Source organism: Parasteatoda tepidariorum, chromosome 9, assembly GCF_982258835.1.
Source record: "Parasteatoda tepidariorum strain Cologne lab strain chromosome 9, Ptep-v5.0, whole genome shotgun sequence".
Taxonomy (NCBI): Eukaryota; Metazoa; Arthropoda; class Arachnida; order Araneae; family Theridiidae; genus Parasteatoda; species Parasteatoda tepidariorum.
Window position 1 is genome coordinate 44,323,346 of NC_141763.1, and position 20,894 is coordinate 44,344,239.

Below are 20,894 nucleotides of genomic sequence, written 5' to 3' on the forward strand. Positions count from 1 at the left end.
AACAGAATGCAACAAACCCATATTACTATCTCCTCCAACTTTCCAAGGAGTGGTTTTAAAATATTACCCTCCACTTTTTAGATATCTGGTCTATATGTTGGCTCGAATACAATTTAAAAAATATATATTTTTGAGCTTTCAGAAGTAACTGATAAAGCATAATCAACTGGGTATTCTCAATATGTTAAATAGTTTAGTTAAAAACATAATACTCTTTTTTTATGATTACTATGTACGCACATAACTCAAATAATAAAAAGTGTATTATGAATACATAAGGAGTTGCGCTGAAGACACAAATTAATATCTGTTTAGGTCCAATCTGATTGTAACCTGATACAGTAAGTATCAAAAACAGACTTACAAAAAATTTAACTTTTATTCCGTAATTCAATCCTTAGTGCAAATTAAGATATAGTATAAAATTTGCTTGAAAAACAAATTACTTTTCTCTCTGCATTTTTAGAATAACATCCACATAAACTTAAATGTCCACTACATAGCATTTAGTCCTTAGTAATACTAAAAGAAAACACAAATAATTAAATTCGAAATGGATAAAACTTCTTTGAAAAAAAAAACGCGCTAAGAAGCAGCAGAAATTTCAGAAAAAAGAATCAATAAAAGAAACGAAGGAAATAAAAATAAAAATATGACCACCAAAGCTGCCGTCTTCAGGGGGTACCGGCCTTGGTAGCCATTAAAAACAAAACCATTTCTAATTGAGGGAGAAGCAAATGCTTAAAATAACTCCCTCAGTACCCCGATGGTTTTGTATAGAGGTCCAGGAAAAACAAGATACATTCAAAATAATTAACAAATTAAGAAAAGAAACTCAATCAAAATCATCAGAAAAATAAAAACTCACTAAGTCACAGGTCAAGCATCAACTTCAAAAGCAAGTAGAAGAAAAGAAAACACTAAAAACTGAAAAAATAACGCCCCCTATTATAATGCGCAGAAGTTTAAAATGAAATGGAAAAGGTCAGGAGAAAGAAATACGTAGGCAAATTAACATTGTCATTAGCAGATTTTTTTTCTCCATTATGCGATTTAATTTTTACCATAGTTTTTGCCAAATCAGTGACATTTTAACACATTGACTGACGCAGTTCTTTACAGTGAAATCTTCTTCAGGCCACGAGTACTGTTACATGAAGCGTATTCTGCTAAGTGCTCTTGCCGACATTTTAATAATGCCAGTCTTAGGTGGTAACAAGAATAATATCTTGCGCCATTTGTTGCTATGGTATCGTGCCTGTTTCTTTGTGCCCGTTGCTCTGCCTCTGTTTCTCATCTCGCCACTTTACGCGTTCAGTTTTTGAATCTTTGCCGAGTAAAGAGGAGTATAACTTAAAATTTTTACCCTAATTCATTGAAATTTCAAAAAGAAAATATGAGTGAGGCGACAGTCTATGTGTTAAGGAAGAAAAAATATTAAATTATGATAATCAATGTAATTTTGATTACCTCTAGATCTTATAACTTAAAAAACAGAATCATTATTTTAGTCACTTAAATTCTTTGGTGTTAGCCAGACTGAACCTTAATCTCCAACTAGATCTACTTCTACATTTCAACAAATTTGTAATTTGTTTCACCTAGAGTATGAAAGATGAAGAAATATCCCAATTCTAAAAACATTCATTATTTTTATTCCATTCTTCACTTCTCATTTTTTCTTTTAAGTAAATTTCATTCATACAAGACTAACACAATGAATGAAAATGAGACAAGCATAATAATGAATATACATTGAATACTTTGTACATATGCTTACAAAAATAATACAATATGATTAGTATGTACACATATGACTCAAATTATTTTAATATAATCATTCATAACAAAAAAATTAAACATATCACTATAAACAATTTTATAATTAAAATAGCATTCAGTTACTTATTAATTTCTTAAATTGAGTAGAATTTAAAATTATTAATGTACAATTAAATTATCTGTGATATACATAATAAGAAGCATACTTTTAAATATTAGCTTTTTTAATTTAATATTATTAAAACTACCAACTAAATATTTTAATAGTTATATATTGCTTCATAACAAAGTTCTTTTTATCATTAATTATTGCATTGGTATATAGCAGATTGTACTAATAGAAAATAACTCAGGTTCTTCTTAAACTTAGTGTACAAACAACTAAAGTTAATGTTCAATGAAAAGAATTGCCTCTTATTTTTATCAGAAAAAAAGAATCACCTTTCTTGAATCAATATATCAAGAAAAGATCAATATATCATATTTTGAAATATAGACATTGGTTGTTCTTATAATAAAGCATAGATTTTCTAAAATATATTTTTAGAAATGAATCCATTTAATAAATATTTTAGACAAAAAATTCAAATTACAAAAAATAATTTACTTGTATATATATTGCTTAATATATTTTGAGCAATATAAAAGAGGAACTTCCGAAATCTCAGCAGCAGAAATCTTTTAAACATCTTTAATCAAGTTAAATATTGAAAATGGAGAAAAAAATTTAATATTTAAATATTAAAAAACTGTAATATAATAGTAACTGCTTATGTAACATTTTATCATGACAAATTCCAATTCTACCAAACAATTATTATATAACAATTATTATATAGAAACATTGAGAAATAACATTGCTTAGTTTTTAAAATTAAAAGTTCAATTCACAGAAATTTTCAGTTTGAGAGTAACAAATATTGAAATAATACATTATGATTGAAATTTAGCAAAAACATGAATGCATGTTAAAAAAAAAAAAACTTATTTGAAAGCAGTTTTATTGTAAAACAAAATAAATTTTTTCTTTACCATAAAGTGACAGTTCATATCAATGAATCATCATAAAGGCATTTAGCATCAAATGCTATTTAGTATTGCTAGTTCCATGGTTGGGTTTTAAAATACTATTACATTCTGATCACTTTTTGAATTTATAACAAGTCATAGTCATTACAGTGTTGACTTAGAAACAATTTAACAGTAGATAATACAGTTATCGTCTAAAAAATATTTTTGCTTTCTACAGCTTTTTGTAGATAAGTTAAAGCTAGGACAGCTCTCAGAAAAATTAAAATAGTATAAGATTATTACTGAACACTGGGAAATTTAGAATTTACAAACAAAGATATGGTAAAACCAATCAAGAAATTTTTTTTTGAATTAGAGACAATTTAGCAGTAGATGATGCAATTACTATTGGAAAAATATTTGTAGCTTTATACAGTGTTTAGCAGATAAGGCTAGAATAATTCTCAGAATAATTAAAATTGTATCAAATTATTGCTGATCACCGGGGAATTTAGGATTTACAAACAAAGATATAGTAAAACCAGCCTAGAAATAATTTTTTGATTTAGAGACAATTTAGCAGTAGATAATTCAACTATTAATGGAAAAATACTTTTAGCTTCCTACAGTATTTTGTAGATAAGGCTAGTATAATTCTCAGAAAAATTAAAATAGTATAAGATCATTACTGAACACCGGGAAATTTAGGATTTACAAACAAAGATATGGTAAAATCAGCCTAGAAATAATTTTTTGATTTAGAGACAATTCAGCAGTAGATAATTCAATTATTTTTGGAAAAATACTTTTAGCTTCCTACAGTATTTTGTAGATAAGGCTCGAATAATTCTCAGAATAATTAAAATTGTATCAGATTATTGTTGAACACCGGGAAATTTAGGATTTACAAACAAAGTTATGGTAAAACCAGCCTAGAAATAATTTTTTGATTTAGAGACAATTTAGCAGTAGATAATTCAATTATTTTTGGAAAAATACTTTTAGCTTCCTACAGTATTTTGTAGATAAGGCTCGAATAATTAAAATTGTATCAGATTATTGTTGAACACCGGGAAATTTAGGATTTACAAACAAAGATATGGTAAAACCAATCTAGAAACTTTTTTTTTGATTTAGAGACAGTTTAGCAGTAAATAATGCAATTATTATTGGAAAAATATTCTCAGCTTCAAAAAGTTTTTTGTAGATAAGACGAGGACAATTCTTAGAATAATTAAAATATTATAAAATTATTGCTGAATATAGGAAAATTTAGGATTTATACAAACAAAGATATGGTAAAATTAGCTTAATTTTTTTTCCTTCTAAGCTTAAAATAAATATTAGCTGCCATCTGAACGGTATAAGTAAGGATAAACATCATATGTTGTTGCGGGTGGTGGTGGTGGAATTTGAGGTTGTTGTTCCATAGGTTTTGAAGTTCTGTTCATTGTTTTTTTGCACTGCTCTGGAGGATATTTAGGAATGCTATCAGAAGAACACTTAGTAGAGTTCTCACGCCTAGATTTAAGAACTAGCATGTCGACTAGGTGAGCAAGATTTTTAACTATTGTATCAGGTTTGATGACTTCATGTTTTGCATCATCTGGTCTAAAAAACCATCAATTATATTAAAAAACAAATTATAGATAATGACATTAAAACATCATGCATAGGAAAATTTCCGTATAAATAATTGCACCAAAAAGTCGACACATTTTGATGAAAATTTTTCATAGAGTAGGACAAACTGTAAAGATGTAGCTCGAACATGGAAAAAATTACAGAAAAATGAAAAGAGAAGAACAAAATTATTAAAATAAAATAAAATAATTTTTCAAAAATTTTTTCAATAAAAATCCGGAGAAATTTTTTCTTTTTTAAATTATGTTATTTTATTTCAATAATTTTCTTCTCTTTCCATTTTCTGTAATTTTTTCCCATGTTTTCTCTACTTTCTGAGCTTATTTTATGAGTTCTATAAACTTGCAGCTTATGCCCAGTAAATAAAACTTATCAATTTTCGTTACGTTTCTTCATTTTTCTCTTTTTCTTTTTATCCTTTTCGTGTTATATATATATATATATACAGAGATGCCAACTGCTCCGGACAAGCCAAATTAATTAGAAAAATGGCAAAGTAAATTTTGCAAATATTTGACTATTTTTGCTTGCTTTTTAAAAGGTATAGCATGACAAAAGATTCATGAAGTGGCTAATTATATAAACCTATGAATTATTTAGAAACAGTGGTGGCTAAAAATCTATTGAATTGAATTTACTAATCCAAGATATGAAATTGATAAGCTACCACTTTAAAATATATATTTGCTGTCCGGAGCAAGTTGGCACCTCTCATACATACATACATACATACATACATACATATATATATATATATATATATATATATATATATATATATATATATATATATATATATATATATATATAGACACATTTGAAATACGTATGTATAGAGTCTTTTGGGCCTCAGTGATGGTATTTGGCACAAGCAGGTACCAATAAGTTAAGATCCCCTCATGCAAAAAAATGTTAGGCTACTTAAGGACTTTGGAGAAAAAAAATTTCTCTTTTTTTTTTTGCTTAAAAGAAGCCTTAATACCTTAAAACAATCCACCGAAAATTTTATGTGAGGAAAAAGTATATAACAGGGGTTTCCAACTGGCGACCCGCGAAGCCTTCTTTTGTGGTCCGCGAACTAAAATATATTAGTGTCATTTTTTGCGGACAATTTTCGTTGAAAATCTATATGGGTTTAAAATATTCTTCTCGTTAATAAAAACCTAATTTCTTCGTTTTTGGGAAATTTATCATACCAACGGTGCAAAAAATTTTATTCTCAGGTTTTGCATTCAAGAAAATATTTATTCAAATACAAAAATAATCGCGTATGTTGCTCTTTCTTATTTGATTTTTTCTGTATTTTGTGAATATAATCTAGTATGTGCGTATCAGAAATTTTCTTGAAGAAATCCTCCGATTTAACTTTTTAAAACCACTCATTAAGGACGAAAATATTCACACACACATTTGTAAAGTTTAAATTTAAAATGTAAATATCTATTCTCTGGTGGTTGCAGCAGACAAACCTCAATTTTCTCATTGAACATTTTGTGTGCTACTATGTAATTTTTAATCCCAACCCTTTTAAAGTTTTATATATTAACAATTAGATATCTGTGGCACATTAATTGTTTAATGCATAGTTGCACATTATAGTTATTGTAGCCTGAATTTTTATTATTTCTTTAATTTTTTAAAAATATTATTAATAACAATTAAATATTTTTAAAAATCTACTTCTTTTAATTTGTAAGTTGCAAACCCCTGGTATATAAGTACTAAAATCTGAATTTTTTACCAGTCTTTTTAGTCCACTAGATGCATTTAGAAAACTTCAAAAGCATATACCTTAAAGCTATAAATTTCAAGTCATAACTTGGCATTCTTCAGTGATTGACTTCAAATTTTAACTGTATATTTATAATAACACTATTTATGAAAGCACCTCTCATTGTTTAATATTAGTGTAGTTTTTTTTCTCTTTTACAACTTTTTAGTAATTCTAAATATATTTTTTTAAAGAATTTGATACTTTTGCCCAACTGTTAAATATATATATATTAAAAAAAACTTACAGTTTTTGTAACCTATTCACAAAAATAATCAAAAAATTTTTTTGCTTTTCATTTTGCATAAAAAATTGCAGGTGTTATTCAATTGGCCATACACCTTTCGAAAAGATTGGCTAAATGAAGAAATGGTATATGGTCACCAATATGTTTTATATAGTTCCACAAAAATTAATATTTGCGGTTCACCAAGTGCATAATAATGAGCATTTTTTTCTTCAAATTTTTGATTTATGATCTGTTGTCTTGCAGAAACAAAATTCTCAAAATATGCTTATTTTTATAGCTGCTAGTGTGACCCAATCTCTTAAAAAATTTCAGAATGCTTAAAATTATCTTTAAAAGAACAAATATGATAATGATGAAAAATATGATTATGATTAAAAATAAAATTGATAAAAAAAATGTTTAAATAAAGTTATCAAAAAACTTGAATAAGAAGTTTAGACTTAATTCATATTACTTAAAGACATTTTGACATTAAAGCAATAATAAGAAATTTTTTGTACAAAATTTAACAATTATTAGTATTTAACCATATGATAAAAACTAATAACAGAATAACTTGACATAACCCTGTACAAATATCAGGTAAGTAGAAACCTAAATTGTTATGCACTATAACTGTTAAAATTTTGGATGAAATTGGGTGTAACAGTTTAGAAAGACATGAAATCACCAAAACTCTGGCCAAGCCGAAATCCACCATAATTCTGGTGTAATTACACCACAACATAGGCTGTTATGGATAACAACTGAATGAAAATTACACTTTGCAGGTTGTTAAAGCAGTTCATAATGACTTGAAATCTTTAAAAAATTAAAAATCTGGCCAAAGGAAACCTAAGTTAATATGGACAACAACTATTCAAATTTTGGATTATGTTGTAGGGGAATTACACCCTGTAGGTCGTCATATCACTTCAAAAAATGATTTTGCATAACAAACATCTGTTATGCATCAAGTAATACAGTAAACAGTTAATAACAAACAAGTTGTAATATGGCCAGTAATTTTATAATTATTAAATTGTACCACTACAAGGATAGCGTGCACCTCAACCAGAGATGGATTCCCCCAACGGCCCACAACCTATGAATGGAGACCTTTAGCTCAATCGCAAAAGTTGGAGCAACAGAAGATTTTTCTTTTGATTTATTCACATAAGTTTCCACCTTTAGTAACTATGAGAAGAATGAGGGCTTGCCACAGGGTTGTATTTTTCTATTTTTCCTTCATATGTTGTATTCTAAGTTTAAACCTGTATGATCGAGATGTTAATCTTAAATAATAGATACAACACATGTAAATTTTTTAGTAACAAACTCCTTTTAAAAAGATGGAAACTGGAACTGGAAAAATCTATACTATTGCCTTACATTCATCTATACTTTATACACAGAAAGCACTGCTTTTAGCAATTTTAAAATAAAGATAACTTATCATAAAACAGGCATGAATCATTCAAAATATTGCACAATTCCAAATTTCTTTTGATACTTTAAAAGAAATAAACCAGTTCTTATTCAAACTTACCTAAATTTTCCGGTCCTGACTAGAATAGCTCTCATACCACATCTTTGGGCTGCTTGTATATCATTTTCAATGTCATCACCAACCATGATTATCTTAAAGAAATAAATAATTCTTTCATTCACAAGTTAAACAGTTTTTAACGATGGAACACATTTCGTTTCAATATTAACTAGAATTAATAACTTTTTCCAATGCCGAAGTTAAAAATATTAAATGGATTTACTGTGTGAAAATATAAAAAGAAATTAATAAATTCAGACAAAACTAATTTCTAAACTGGAGTTAATTTATTCTTAAATAATTATTTCAGCTAAATAAGTAAATAAATATACAAAAACAAAAGCTAAATTTTGAACTAGGATTCATTGTTTTAAGAAAACTAATTCATTTGAATGAGTATAAAATGTTGAAAATATATAAAATTTACAAACCTCCTGGGGGCATATTCCCATACCATTCACAGCACTCGTTATAAAATCATAGCAAGGCTTTCCAACAACCATAGCTTCAGTACTGCATGCATACTAAAATAAATATTTTACATTTTATATTTTACATCCCTTTAGAAAAGAAAACAATTTATAATTGCATAAATTACAAACTAATTGGCAACATGTTATAGATTACTCAGATTGATAATCCAATCTGATAGTTAAACATGGAAAAAAAATCTAGATTCTATGATGGAAAACGTTAGGAAATTTTTTTAATCACTACAGCTAGAAATTAATAATACATAGTACAAAGGGCAAGGACCACTAAAAACCAACCTGGGTCAGCATGAAATAATAAAAGTATCTAAAACTATCGGCCAATCACTGTCAATTAAGTATAAAGGGACAGTTTGTTGTTTTTCTTCATCATAGTTGTGAAGATTACATATTTACTGTAAATTTTTGTCTAAACTAAACTAAACTTAACTCAGTGCTGCATCAGCTCATAGAGGGTCAAAACCAACGGTGCCCAACCAAGTTTTCTTGACTTTGGGATCTGGAGTAGATGTTCTGGCTGGGTGGTCAGCCAAACCTGGAACACCCAGAGAAATTTTTTCAAACTTCACTTAATAACTTTTCTTGCTTTTAATATTGAATTTAATGCTCTTCTTATAAAAAACATGCAACCCTAAATCATTAAAATAAACACAATTTTAAATCACTTTCTTTTCATTTTATTTCAAAAATTTACATGAACTGAACCTAATACCGTTAGCAGAATGAAATGGTTGTAATCCAATACTCTACAATATATTGATAATGATCAGTACAGAACACAACTGAAGAAATATTTTTCTTTCTTTTATATTTATTAATGTTTGAGACAGTTAAAGGGCTTCATTAAAGGGACCAAGTTAGAGGGCTTTGCGAGCTTATTTCAGCCCATACGTTGGGCACGGGTATCCCTGTTTCATAAAATTGAAATTATAGGTATAAAAAAGTTAAATGTATGGAAATTGAAAAAAATAATTAAAATAAATAATAATAACATTTGATTAAACTAAATACAGAAAAAAAGTAGAGACAAATTGAATTGAAGCTAAATAAATAAGATAAAGGTATTACTTCTAGAGCAGCAGCGTAAGATGCAGCACCAAGAACCAATTCATTTTTTTCTTTGTAGTATTTTCTAAAAAGCAAATGAAAAAAAAATAATTAATACTTTTAACATATAGTTTTATTTAATTAATATAAATAATCAAATAAATAATATATTCCTACAAGATTTGGTGGATTTCAGAAATATGTAAGACTAAAAAAAAACATACTTTGAAATTAAGAGCTTTGGGTAATGTAATGACATGCAACACTTTTTCCATAGATGAAATTTTTACATCAAACTATTCCTTAGTATTGTTTCCAGGCAGATACTTTACACGTTTTTCAAATTTGTTCAAGTTACTATTCCTTAGTATTGTTTCCAGACAGATACTTTACATGTTTTTGAAATTTGTTCAAGATAGTAGTACAATAACGAAGAACATTATATAGCCTACATTGAAATTGTGATGTTTTTTTTATTGAAAATGTTAAATGGAAATTTAAAGATGTGGCTTATTCTTATATTAGCCATTACCCTTTAAATGCACATAGAGTCTATTACATCAAAATTTAATCCAATCAATTTGTGTCAAATTCATGAAGAATAATTTTATCAAAATAAAATTAGATAAAACTATTCTTAAATTCAACAAATGTCATTAACTGTGGTACATTTCAATTTTATTAATTTTAAAGTCAGACAATTTTGATTTATTAATTACGTCCCTAATTTCTCAATTTTGTTTTTAATTTGCTGCAATTGATAAAAGCACAATAAAGGGTATATCCAATTTTGGCAAAAATATATTAAAAGGCTGCAAATATACTTTTCAGTTCTATTGTTTAAATTTTGATAGAGATGAAGATGACTAATATCTTTTAATGTACTTTGAGATATTTTAATAGTGTGATTCAAAATTATTTTTTAAAATTTAACTTTGTATCATTGTTGTTGAGCTTTATTGTTTTGTAATTATATATTTGGAAAATATTTATTGATAAAAAAAAATCTCACATATTAAAAGTCAATGGAAATAAAGAAAAAGAACTTGGATTAAAATTTAAACTTTTGATCTTACTAAACTTTGCCCGAGTCATTGTAAAATACTAAAATTAAGGTAGGTCAACATTTTCCAGTCATATGTTGACATTTACACATTACTTCATTGAGTGTCTAAAATAATTGTTAAATATAAGGTCACACTTACACTGGAAAATGTTGACACTCTGCATCCACCCGTTGTGAATAAAGTATTTTTGTTAAACATTATTATTCTCACATGATAAATGTAGATGTTCAGCATACACTAATAGACTAATAGCAGCATTGAAAAAAAGAAATTACGACAATAATTTCAACACACATTATCAATTGTCATTTTAAATTGTATTTAGTTAATAGTGAAACTGTTTAATGGGTTTTGAACATTTGTTAAAAGAATTATGTGTATGGCAATATTAAACAAATCTGACTTTCACAATAACTTTAGTATAAAAAACAATCTCCATAAACAAAGCAAGAAATAGTATAAAAGATTTTTAGAATACAATAGAAAAATATTCTCAAATAAAAATTTTACATGATAATTTGTTTTATAATAACATATCAGGGTGCGTAGTCAAATCTTTCATCAAAAAATAAGCACCTTTTAAGTACTTTTTAAGCACTAAAAGAATATTTTTAAGCACCATATACGCTAACAAAATGCAAAACAGTTTTCAAAGACTTTACATGATCATGATAAAATAACCAGTTTCTGAGAAAGAACTCTTTTCGTGATTATATTTGCCATCATAAAAAGATTGAGAGATTTTTCGGTTCAATTTCAGAGGGTGGAAATGAAGTCTGAAATTGAGAATATCTTGCAAAACGCAGCAGAGTTGCAAGCGACAGTGTAAGAATCTCACCGAACCCAGTTCAATGTACATGTGGACCCAAAATTATTTCATCAAACATGTACAATGAATGGCGCTTTTATACCCAACGGACCGATGGTAAGCCAAAATGCATTGTCTTCGAAGGAATTGTGAAAACGTTGAATAGAACAATGTGAAAAACCACGCTTTTGCATAATACATTGCAAAAATCTACACGGTAAAGAAAAAATTTGATTTTCGAAAAGGGAAAATTAAACACTTTTTAAATACACCCAATAAAAGCACCTTTAAGGGCTTTTGAAAAACGAAAATAAAAAATAAGCTCCTTTAAGCACTTTTTAAAAACGCTATGCACCATGTATATCAGTATTTTCACTACAGCGCGAGAATCTCGCATATTTTTTTCTTTTCTCGCAGTAAAAAATTATTACTACGAGAAATTCACGCATTCTATAAACCAATTTCAAAATTTGCGAAATTCTCGCATTTTGAAAAAAATTTCTCATTGCACCATTTAGAATAAAATCCGTTTCACTTTTCTTCCTGGATCTTTCATTATTTTCAACATCTGCCCCATTATCTAGCTTCCCTATTTACCAGTATTGCTTAGAACCATTAAGAACAACAGAACACCATCTCTCCGAACCACGGAATCTCTTTCAGAACGCTCTGCAACCACGTGTTTACTGTGGGTAAGGTTCCTTCATGTAAGACGTTCAAATTTTTTGAGCATTAATGTAAGATGGACAAATACCTTGTAAAGGCAATATCTTCTACTCCGAAACGGACAAATGAAAATGAAACAAATGTGGGTAGAAACGATCAAAACGAAACAAATATGCATTTGAGCAACCTAATGAGAATAGCTGATAAAAAAGTAGACGTAGAACATTTTCCATATGATGTGCAGCAAGAATATTCAATGCTTTAAAAATTAGAAGATGTTAAAAATGTATTAAAATTAAAGAAATGATTTTTTTCCAAGTCTCTTTGCGTGTTTTTTTATTATTTTTATTTTTTAGAAATCTCACTTAACTTTTTGAAATCTCACCCTGTTTTTGAGAAAGAGTGAGAATTTCTCACCCATTTTTTTTTCTATGATGGAAACACTGTATATAATGTATTATTTATAATATAAAAGGCAAAATTATTGTCTTTGGTGAAAAAAATAATGTAAAATATATATTATTCCAAAGCATACTTACTCATTCCCTAACTTAACAAGAACAGGACTAGGAGAAGAAGTTAAAACATTATAAGCTTTATTAAACATTTCTGCAGAAACATTTCCACCCAAATCACCAATTACAACACAATTAGGAGAGGACTGATCTAATTTTTCAAAGGCAGGTTTTATATCTACAACAAAAACACATTTTTAGTTAGAAACAGTGTTTGATTCCATTGTATTGCCAACAACCTTTCTTTTTTTAATCCTTACCTTGATGAACCATCAAATAAGGTCTTAAATTTAAAGTTAGTAAAGTACTAATGACCACAGGTATAGGGGAACAAATTTCTTCTTCAAATACGCTGAAACCTAATGTCTGCAACTTTTTCACTAGGTCACTGGGAGTTCTCCGTGAATCATTTGTGATGAATCTAATAGTAATACCAAGTTGTCTTAACCTGAAATCAAAACAAAAACTACCTTTTATTGTACAGTTTTATTCCAATATAAACATTTAGGTTTTCTTTGGGAATTTTAGGGTATTGGATTGCAAAGAATGAGAATGCACATAGATTAATATAGTCAATGATATATTCACTGAATTGATAATTCAGCGAATTTGTTTACTCACTATAACCCCTTTCAAATGCTTCAAAAGTCAGAAAAGGGATGCAAAAAAATGAGTTATGATGCTTCCTTTAAGGTAAATAATTATCCAACAGAGGGGGAAAAAAGCAGTGTACCAGCTGACTTTTATATGGAAAATAAAAATCGAAATAATACGTATCAAAAACTATTATTTTTTTTTTGTTGTCATAATAGCTGTAGAAACAAATTTGAATGATTCTGAGGGACAAATTGCATCATTGCTTTTCCTTGATGCAGGTGTTTGGTCAGTCCTAATTAAAAGCCTTAATAGCTTAAATATTAACTCTTTTGATTTGAAATCCTATGTTTTGTTTATGAATAGAAAAAATAATAGTATAAATGTGAATATTAATTGATAAATAAAGAGGTAGCAAATTCATATCATAAATAAGGCTCACTTATAGTAAAAAAGAATCCAAAATATAGAATACGTGGTTTTAAGAATCTGCATTTTCCTAAGTCTGTGGAATAACTGATATTATGAAACAAAACAGAGATTTAAATTATTTCTGATGGTTTATTGAATTATTATTATGCTAATAATAGCATTGAATTGTCTAACTCAAAAAGAAAAATAACATATTCTATAGTAAAACCTGCTTGTCTGTAAATATAGATGCTGTCTTTCAAAAATGAAATTTATATTCTACTGTAAGAGTATATAGAGCATGCATTAAATTCTAAGAAATAAGTCGATTTATGATTAAAGTATTAACTTTCTACATCAGAATATTTACTATTTCCAAAACAGTAAAATATTTATTTAAATAAACACATTTTTAACTTTTCTATGCATAAAAAGAATTCTACTTTAAAAAAGAATAATCAATTTAATAGCACATAGGAAAAGGAATATGCAAACAAACAAAATAATATACCTTTCAACAGCAATTACAGAACCTTTAATAGCTTCATATTTCCCATTTTCAAACAGAACACCAGTTGTACTGATAAGAATACCTCTAATTGGATTATTCAAGCATTTGGCAACCTGTAATAAAACAAATTATCTTTAAAAGGAAAAAAAAAAATGCTCAATGGATTATAAAATTTGTTAAGTATTTTACGATTTTTAAAATGTAATGTATTTTCCATAATAAAAGTTAGTTTCATGTTCAAAATATAAAAAATAGTTAACATTTGAAGAAGTACTTTTTTAATTATGTAAAGTTAATATTTCCAATTTAAACAAAACCATAAATAGTTTTTAAGTACATTAATTCTTATAAATGATAATAAATGTTTAGATGATTAAAGTTGCTTAAATTAACTTTCTATTTAATATCTGAAAAGCAATAAAAAACTACTTGTACAGTATTGTTGATGGTAAATTTTTAAATTTGTAGACAGTTGTTTTTAAAATAACTTAGACTGAATAGTAATTTAAATACAAAGCTATTCCCCCAATGATTTGCTACATAATATTTTTAACCTATTTACATACAAAATTTGGTTCTAAAAATTCCATGCAATACATTTCAAATTCACTTAATGAAAGTTTAAAAGTCAATAAAATGTCAACTAAAAAAATAAGTTTTTTGTGCTGAATATATCAAAATTTTACTTAAGTTGCTTTAAACTTTCAGATTGATTCATATCTTAACTTAATAAATTATCTCAATCCTGATTTTATGCAAATGGATGATAAATAGAACAAATATAAAGTTACATTTGTTCTTATCCTATCCTAACATATTTTTTTCTTAATGAGTGCTGAAAACTTACTTGAACTTTAACTTTCTTATCTTCAGAGGTGGAGACATCGTGTCCATAATGATCAGGATATAACTCAACTTGATAACCTTTATTATCTTCCAAAATAACTACTTTTAGATATGCTGTACAAAAATGACCTATTTTACATGATTTTAGGGCCCTTCTTCGAGCACCACTACTACGAAATTTACCACTTCTATGACAAATGTATGTTACAACAGTGCATCCAGATGCCTTCTTTTTAGCAGCCTGTTTAACCCATTTAATATTGCATGCTTCTTCTACATTTTTTTTCCATGTTATGAAATCTTGTTCAGTGTCCAGCACATTTTTGATGACTTGAAAAATGAAGTTATGCTTATTTACAAGATGATTGCGTAATTCAGTAGTGCTTTTAAACTTTTCATTATTACACCCTTCTTCATAGCAAACAGCTCCTCTTGAATCAGCAGCTGAAAAATAATTTAGTTAGTAAAAAAGCAATTTTTACATTTTTTGTAAAGTACAATTACAAAGGTTTAAATTTTCTTCTGCTAAAATTATTAACCACTGCTTCTTACCTACTGAATTATACTTATGGGAATCATTTTATGCTTTGAAACATTTTAATAATTTAGTTAGTAATATTTTAGCAATTTTCTTTTAATTTTGAAATATTAGGGAGGATTACATGACTGTACATGTTACATTATTTGTGTTTGTTTCACAGCTTTAATTTTCCACAGAAAATAGCAGCACAAAGTTAACCTGTTTTTTTTATTAGGACAGTAAGTAACTTTTGCTTCCAATACGCATTGACAAAACAAAAATAAAATGCAAATTGCAACGAAAAGAATTTTTAAATTTACAAATGCTGATAGCCAACTGGATGTTAAATTTATAATTAGAATTTCATTGGAATTCATAATTAGAACCAAATTTATGAATTTCTTCAGCAATAATAAAATAGTTACTTTAATCACAGCCACTGACAGTTAAAGCAACTGTAATAAAACAAAATGTATAACAGTTGTTTTAATGAATAATAACAGCATTAATAAAAATTACCATGAGAATTTGTTTTGCAATACATAACAATTACTTAATGGGTAAATTGTGTTAATGCTTTTTTTTTAAAAATATACAGTATTTGAAAGAAACAGCTTAATATCTTGAATTATGTACTTTTACATAATCACAGAAAACCTTTCACCAAAAAGTCATTCAGTAACAAATTTTAAAATTATATTCTATCACAGGTAATTGTATAAAGCATTAAAGTAATAAAATCAAATTCAGAAAACGAATACTAAGCCCTATGTAATGTTTATAAAATTTTGTATTATAATATGCAGTTAATTTATTTTTACAATGAGAATTTTACTGGTGACTAGTAGTGGGATTCTAAGAACCAGTATACTTAATCAATTTTCATGAGTTTTATAGGGATAAAAAAGTAATTAATATTGAAACATAGGAACGACTGTTTAAGCATTATTAAGTAGTACTTTTTAAAAATAATTAAAGAAAAGGCTCCAAAGTTATTTATTAACATTTCAATAATTGTATGCACAAATTCCATATTAACTTATTATATCGTAACATATTATAACTGTAAATAGAAATTTATACAAAGAAATAATTTATTTTAGGAAAGGCATAATATCAAATTGTTGCATTACTAAATCTTTAAAAATTAATAACTACACATAATTCTAAACATTTAAAATTTATTTACCATTAATTAAAATATTTTAATATTCGTTTAGATTTATTTAAGAAAAAAAATCAAAAGTTATTAAAAAAAACTTCAAAAAAATCAAAAATTTAAACAATGTAAGAATTAGCAGAGTTTATAAATAATGAAAGAAAAATTTACAAATATCAAATATGCTTTACCAGGAGTATCAGGAGTTTTATTTGTATCAGGAATTCTATGAACTCGAAATATATGCCTTGATAGATTTGTCCTGGATGGATAAACACGGTCACAATATTGGCACAAATGACATTCATCAGAATTTACTCTGAAAAATTTAAGAAAAAGAAAACATTTACTAGAATTTCAAAAAAGTAACAACTGTTCAGATATCAAACACAAATTAAAATAGTAAATAAGCAGCAATGTATGATGTATATTTCTAACCATAATTTGTTCTTAATATTGGTATAGTTATTAAATGTGTAAAACTCTGATTAAATTTTCAGTAAGAACCATTTTTGAGAGGTTTTGTATAATTTTTACAATACTTCAGTTCTAATTTACTGACCACAGTACTAATTCCTTGTACTAGGTAGGGGTGCAAAACCTGCGGCCCGCCGACTATTGATGTGCAGCCCGCGGGACCTTTTGAAAGCAACAATTTTTATTTTTTGAAAAATAAAAAAATAATGAAAAGAATCAGACATTTTAGTCAAAACTTTTCGATGCACTGAATTTGCACATATTCTATTGTGAATGTATTGTTTCTGCAGATAGTGTATATTGTCTCTCGATCGATTTTCAATGGTTTTTGGTATGAAATTCCTCAAGGTTTTAAAATGCCCAATAATTTATAATATGATATTACAATGCAAGAATTTCGGATTTGAGATATCACTTTTTGAATCGTTTTATTTTTGCAAATTTCATCATAAATCCAAATGACGTTTCAGCCCTTTTTTTTACATTTATAAATACCAATTTCCATGTGGTTCGTAAAATTCTGAGACAGTTATTCCAATATTACAACTCATGAGTAAATAGATCACATATTTAGCTGACCACTTCTTGACGTGCTTTATTTATGCCGATTTCCTCATGAATCAAAACGACTATTTAAATTTTTTTCATTTTTCTAAAGGCAGGCAGATATTGTTGCACTTTTCTACATGATTTTGAAAATCCAATATTTTTACAATGTTTATTAATACAACAGGCGAAACTCAAATCGCATATTAAAGTGAGAATTTTTGGACATACTTAGTTTTTGCCGATTTCATCATAAATGCAAGTTATTTAAAAAAAAATTTTTTTGGCAGTTCTTACAATGCATTCCTGAGTGGTTTAAAAACTCGGATTTTTATTACGACATGCGAATTTTAAACCACTTGTACTTTCTTGCACTTGGAATAAATTGAAAGAAAATATTAAGTGAATCTCCCAGTGATAGCTAATAGTTTTACTCTCTGAACTGCTCCATTTTGTGATGTTTTATTTTTGGCTTATCCCTTTGACAAAGAAATTTTATGAAACATACTTTTAATGCTTTCATTATTTTGTATTAATTTAGGTCAAAAAATGCGAAAAATATTATATTTAGCATATTAATAACTTATAGTTATGAAATACAGTGAGAAACACCGGTTTCAGCCTTAAAGGTAAAATCTTTCAAACACAGCTCATTTTCAAACGTTAATTTTTCAAATTTACACTTATTTGCAATTATTAGGATTTAAGAAAAAAAGTTATTTATCACTGAATTTTTTTTAGTTTATTAAATAAATTATTAATAGATTTTTGAATACAAATGAAAACAAAATTTCCAACTACTTTTTTGGGATTTTAGTATAAATATAATTCTGATAATCTAGAATTTTTTTAAAAATAACCATTAGACTGTTTTTAAAATAAAAAAAAGAGCAAAAATATATTTTTGCTTGCAATTAGAGAGCAAGAAAAAAAAAATATGTAAAAGAGACACCAGTGTCAGAACTGCAAAGAGTTATCACAGCAGAAATGACTATTTTTAAGCAGGTACTGATACAGAAATATTTCTCCATAATCATACCTTAACTATAGAGCAAAAATAAATAATAATACAAAATGAAAGAACATTAAAAATTATGCATTTACTTGTTTCTGTAAATCAATTCAATATGAGAAATATCTGGATAATCCTTACCCACAAATCCATAAGCAAATACAATGATAAAGAAAATGAGTACAGAGAAAAAGCAAAATTAACAAATCAGAAAATGTAATCTAATTACAGATGCACAAAGAAAAAATAAATAAATAGCAGATTTATGTTTTAAACACAACTATAAGCCACAATTTAAATAGTTCTTTCAAAAATGTTTTTGTACTTGTTTCCATCATTGGATTCAATTGGAGGCGGACTATCTGGATTGTCATGATTCTCTGGAAGAGTTAAAGTATGAAGTTCATTCTTTTCAGAACAAGCTGAGTAAGAATTAGAAAGACTTGAAGTTGGTAAAGAATTCAGAGTAGGTACAGCTGGTTCACATTCATTGATTTTTGGAATCGAATAGCTTTCGAAATTCATTTTTAATTATTGTATCATGAGTCTGAAATATAAAAGATAAAACAACGTAAGAACAATTTTCAAGTAGAGATAAATCAAATAATATACTAAATAAAAACATCCTTTTTTTAATTATTTCATTTTAAATTCAATTTAAAAGTTAATGATTCGAATTATTATCTAAAGACTTTGGATACAAAATTTGGATGATGAGGGTTCATTAAAAACAGACTTACTTATTTATATTTTATTATTTCTTGAAAATTTTTAAGGAAAATTTAGTCATTTATTTCTTAAATTTTATCAATATTCTTTCAAATTCGCTCCCAAAATAATTTCTTTTACAAAATTATGCATTTTAATTGCTAAATATGTAAGAATTATGCCTGAAATGCACATAAAATTTTACTTTTCAACAAAATAAATTCAGCTTATATCCAAATACAAGGCCTCATATCCGGCCTCAGCCCTGTTGTAGATTTAAGTCATATAGTAACTTCATATTTTGATGTTTGCATAGGTTCCATAATCATAAAAATATTATATTTACTTGCAGCTTTTATTAAGAATAATAGCTAGTGCCTCATTTGGTAAAAATAACAATATGAATATTTCATGAAATAATTTAATAAGATTTGGTTTTCAACTTGAAAGTGTCGAAAACTGGCTAAAATATGCAAAAATCTAAGGTGATAGTCACAAAATCATAAATGCATGTGAAGTTTTCATAGTACATTTATAACAGTAACTATATAGTTATACAAAAATATACAAGGTAATGTCAAAAAATCTAAATTGTTAGATAATCTGGGGGCTTCTTCAAGTCGATTTTTTTCAAATTGTACAAACATTATGCTATGAGTATAATTATTCCTGTAATTTAGAGACTATAATAAATTTATAAAAATAAATAAGTAAACACTTATTTGGTTTCATTTTTTTATAAATATATATATATATATATTATGAAAGAAACTATTAACGCATTCTTTTTCTGTTTTAATATTGTTTTGTAGCAATCAAATTTTTGCAATGCAATTTGAAGCACTTAAAGATTTTGAAATTTATTTTCTAATGATAACCCATCCATCACAAATAACATTTCATTTAACAGGATATTTAAACTAATTTAATTAAACTTTATATTGTTTTATCAAATTCTTGATGATATAGGAAAAATGATTTTTAGTTGTGTAGTTTAGTTAATAACTAGTAAATTCACAAATAATATAAAAACGGTACTACATCTAAAAAAGAAGGTGTGAAATAATATTAATTCATTGTAACATGATCTCTAATACCTTAAAAAGTTGAAGAAAACGGAGATATATTCCCAGGAAAACAATAAAGATTACACATATAAAACAAAGATCTCACCCTCAATAAAATATAGAATATATTAGGCATATGAGGACAAATTAGAGTTCTTGCTTTAAAAGCATCACATCAATGAATTTTAATACTTAATCAATTTTTAAATAATAATTAATTTGTGAGAAGCTAACGCAACACCGCAATCAAAACAACAACAGACCAAACATCAAAACCATTTAAACAGAGAGCCACTTCATTTCATTTCAGATTAACATTTCATTAAATTAGGAAACAAAATTTCTTATTAAAAGGCAATAAGTGCAAATTCTTCCTGATATGAACTTGAAGATATATTTTGTATAAATATAAATGTGAAATACAATAAATAAATGAATTTTTTAGATATTTTTTTAAAATATC

General features: G+C 26.8%; 1 protein-coding gene across 3 annotated transcripts; it reads right to left on the reverse strand.

Moving 5' to 3' along the window:
* Window positions 1–1,632: 1,632 nt before the first annotated feature.
* Window positions 1,633–20,726, reverse strand: LOC107456884 (uncharacterized). 3 transcript variants are annotated; one of them, XM_087151698.1, is made up of 12 exons: window positions 20,538–20,726; window positions 18,982–19,203; window positions 16,813–16,940; window positions 14,944–15,386; window positions 14,097–14,209; window positions 12,841–13,028; window positions 12,605–12,758; window positions 9,546–9,609; window positions 8,418–8,510; window positions 7,987–8,078; window positions 3,490–4,404; window positions 1,633–3,102 (listed from the first exon to the last, which is right to left on the reverse strand). In XM_087151698.1, exons 2-11 carry the CDS (start codon window positions 19,179–19,181, stop codon window positions 4,137–4,139), a joined length of 1,743 nt encoding a protein of 580 aa, XP_087007824.1. In that variant the 5' UTR covers window positions 19,182–19,203; window positions 20,538–20,726; the 3' UTR covers window positions 1,633–3,102; window positions 3,490–4,136. The 3 variants fall into 3 exon arrangements, with proteins under 3 accessions (XP_087007824.1, XP_087007825.1, XP_087007826.1); XM_087151699.1 differs by having other exon boundaries at window positions 20,462–20,724; XM_087151700.1 differs by lacking the exon at window positions 1,633–3,102 and adding an exon at window positions 3,154–3,339 and having other exon boundaries at window positions 3,726–4,404; window positions 20,462–20,724.
* Between the last annotated feature and the right edge of the window lie 168 nt (window positions 20,727–20,894).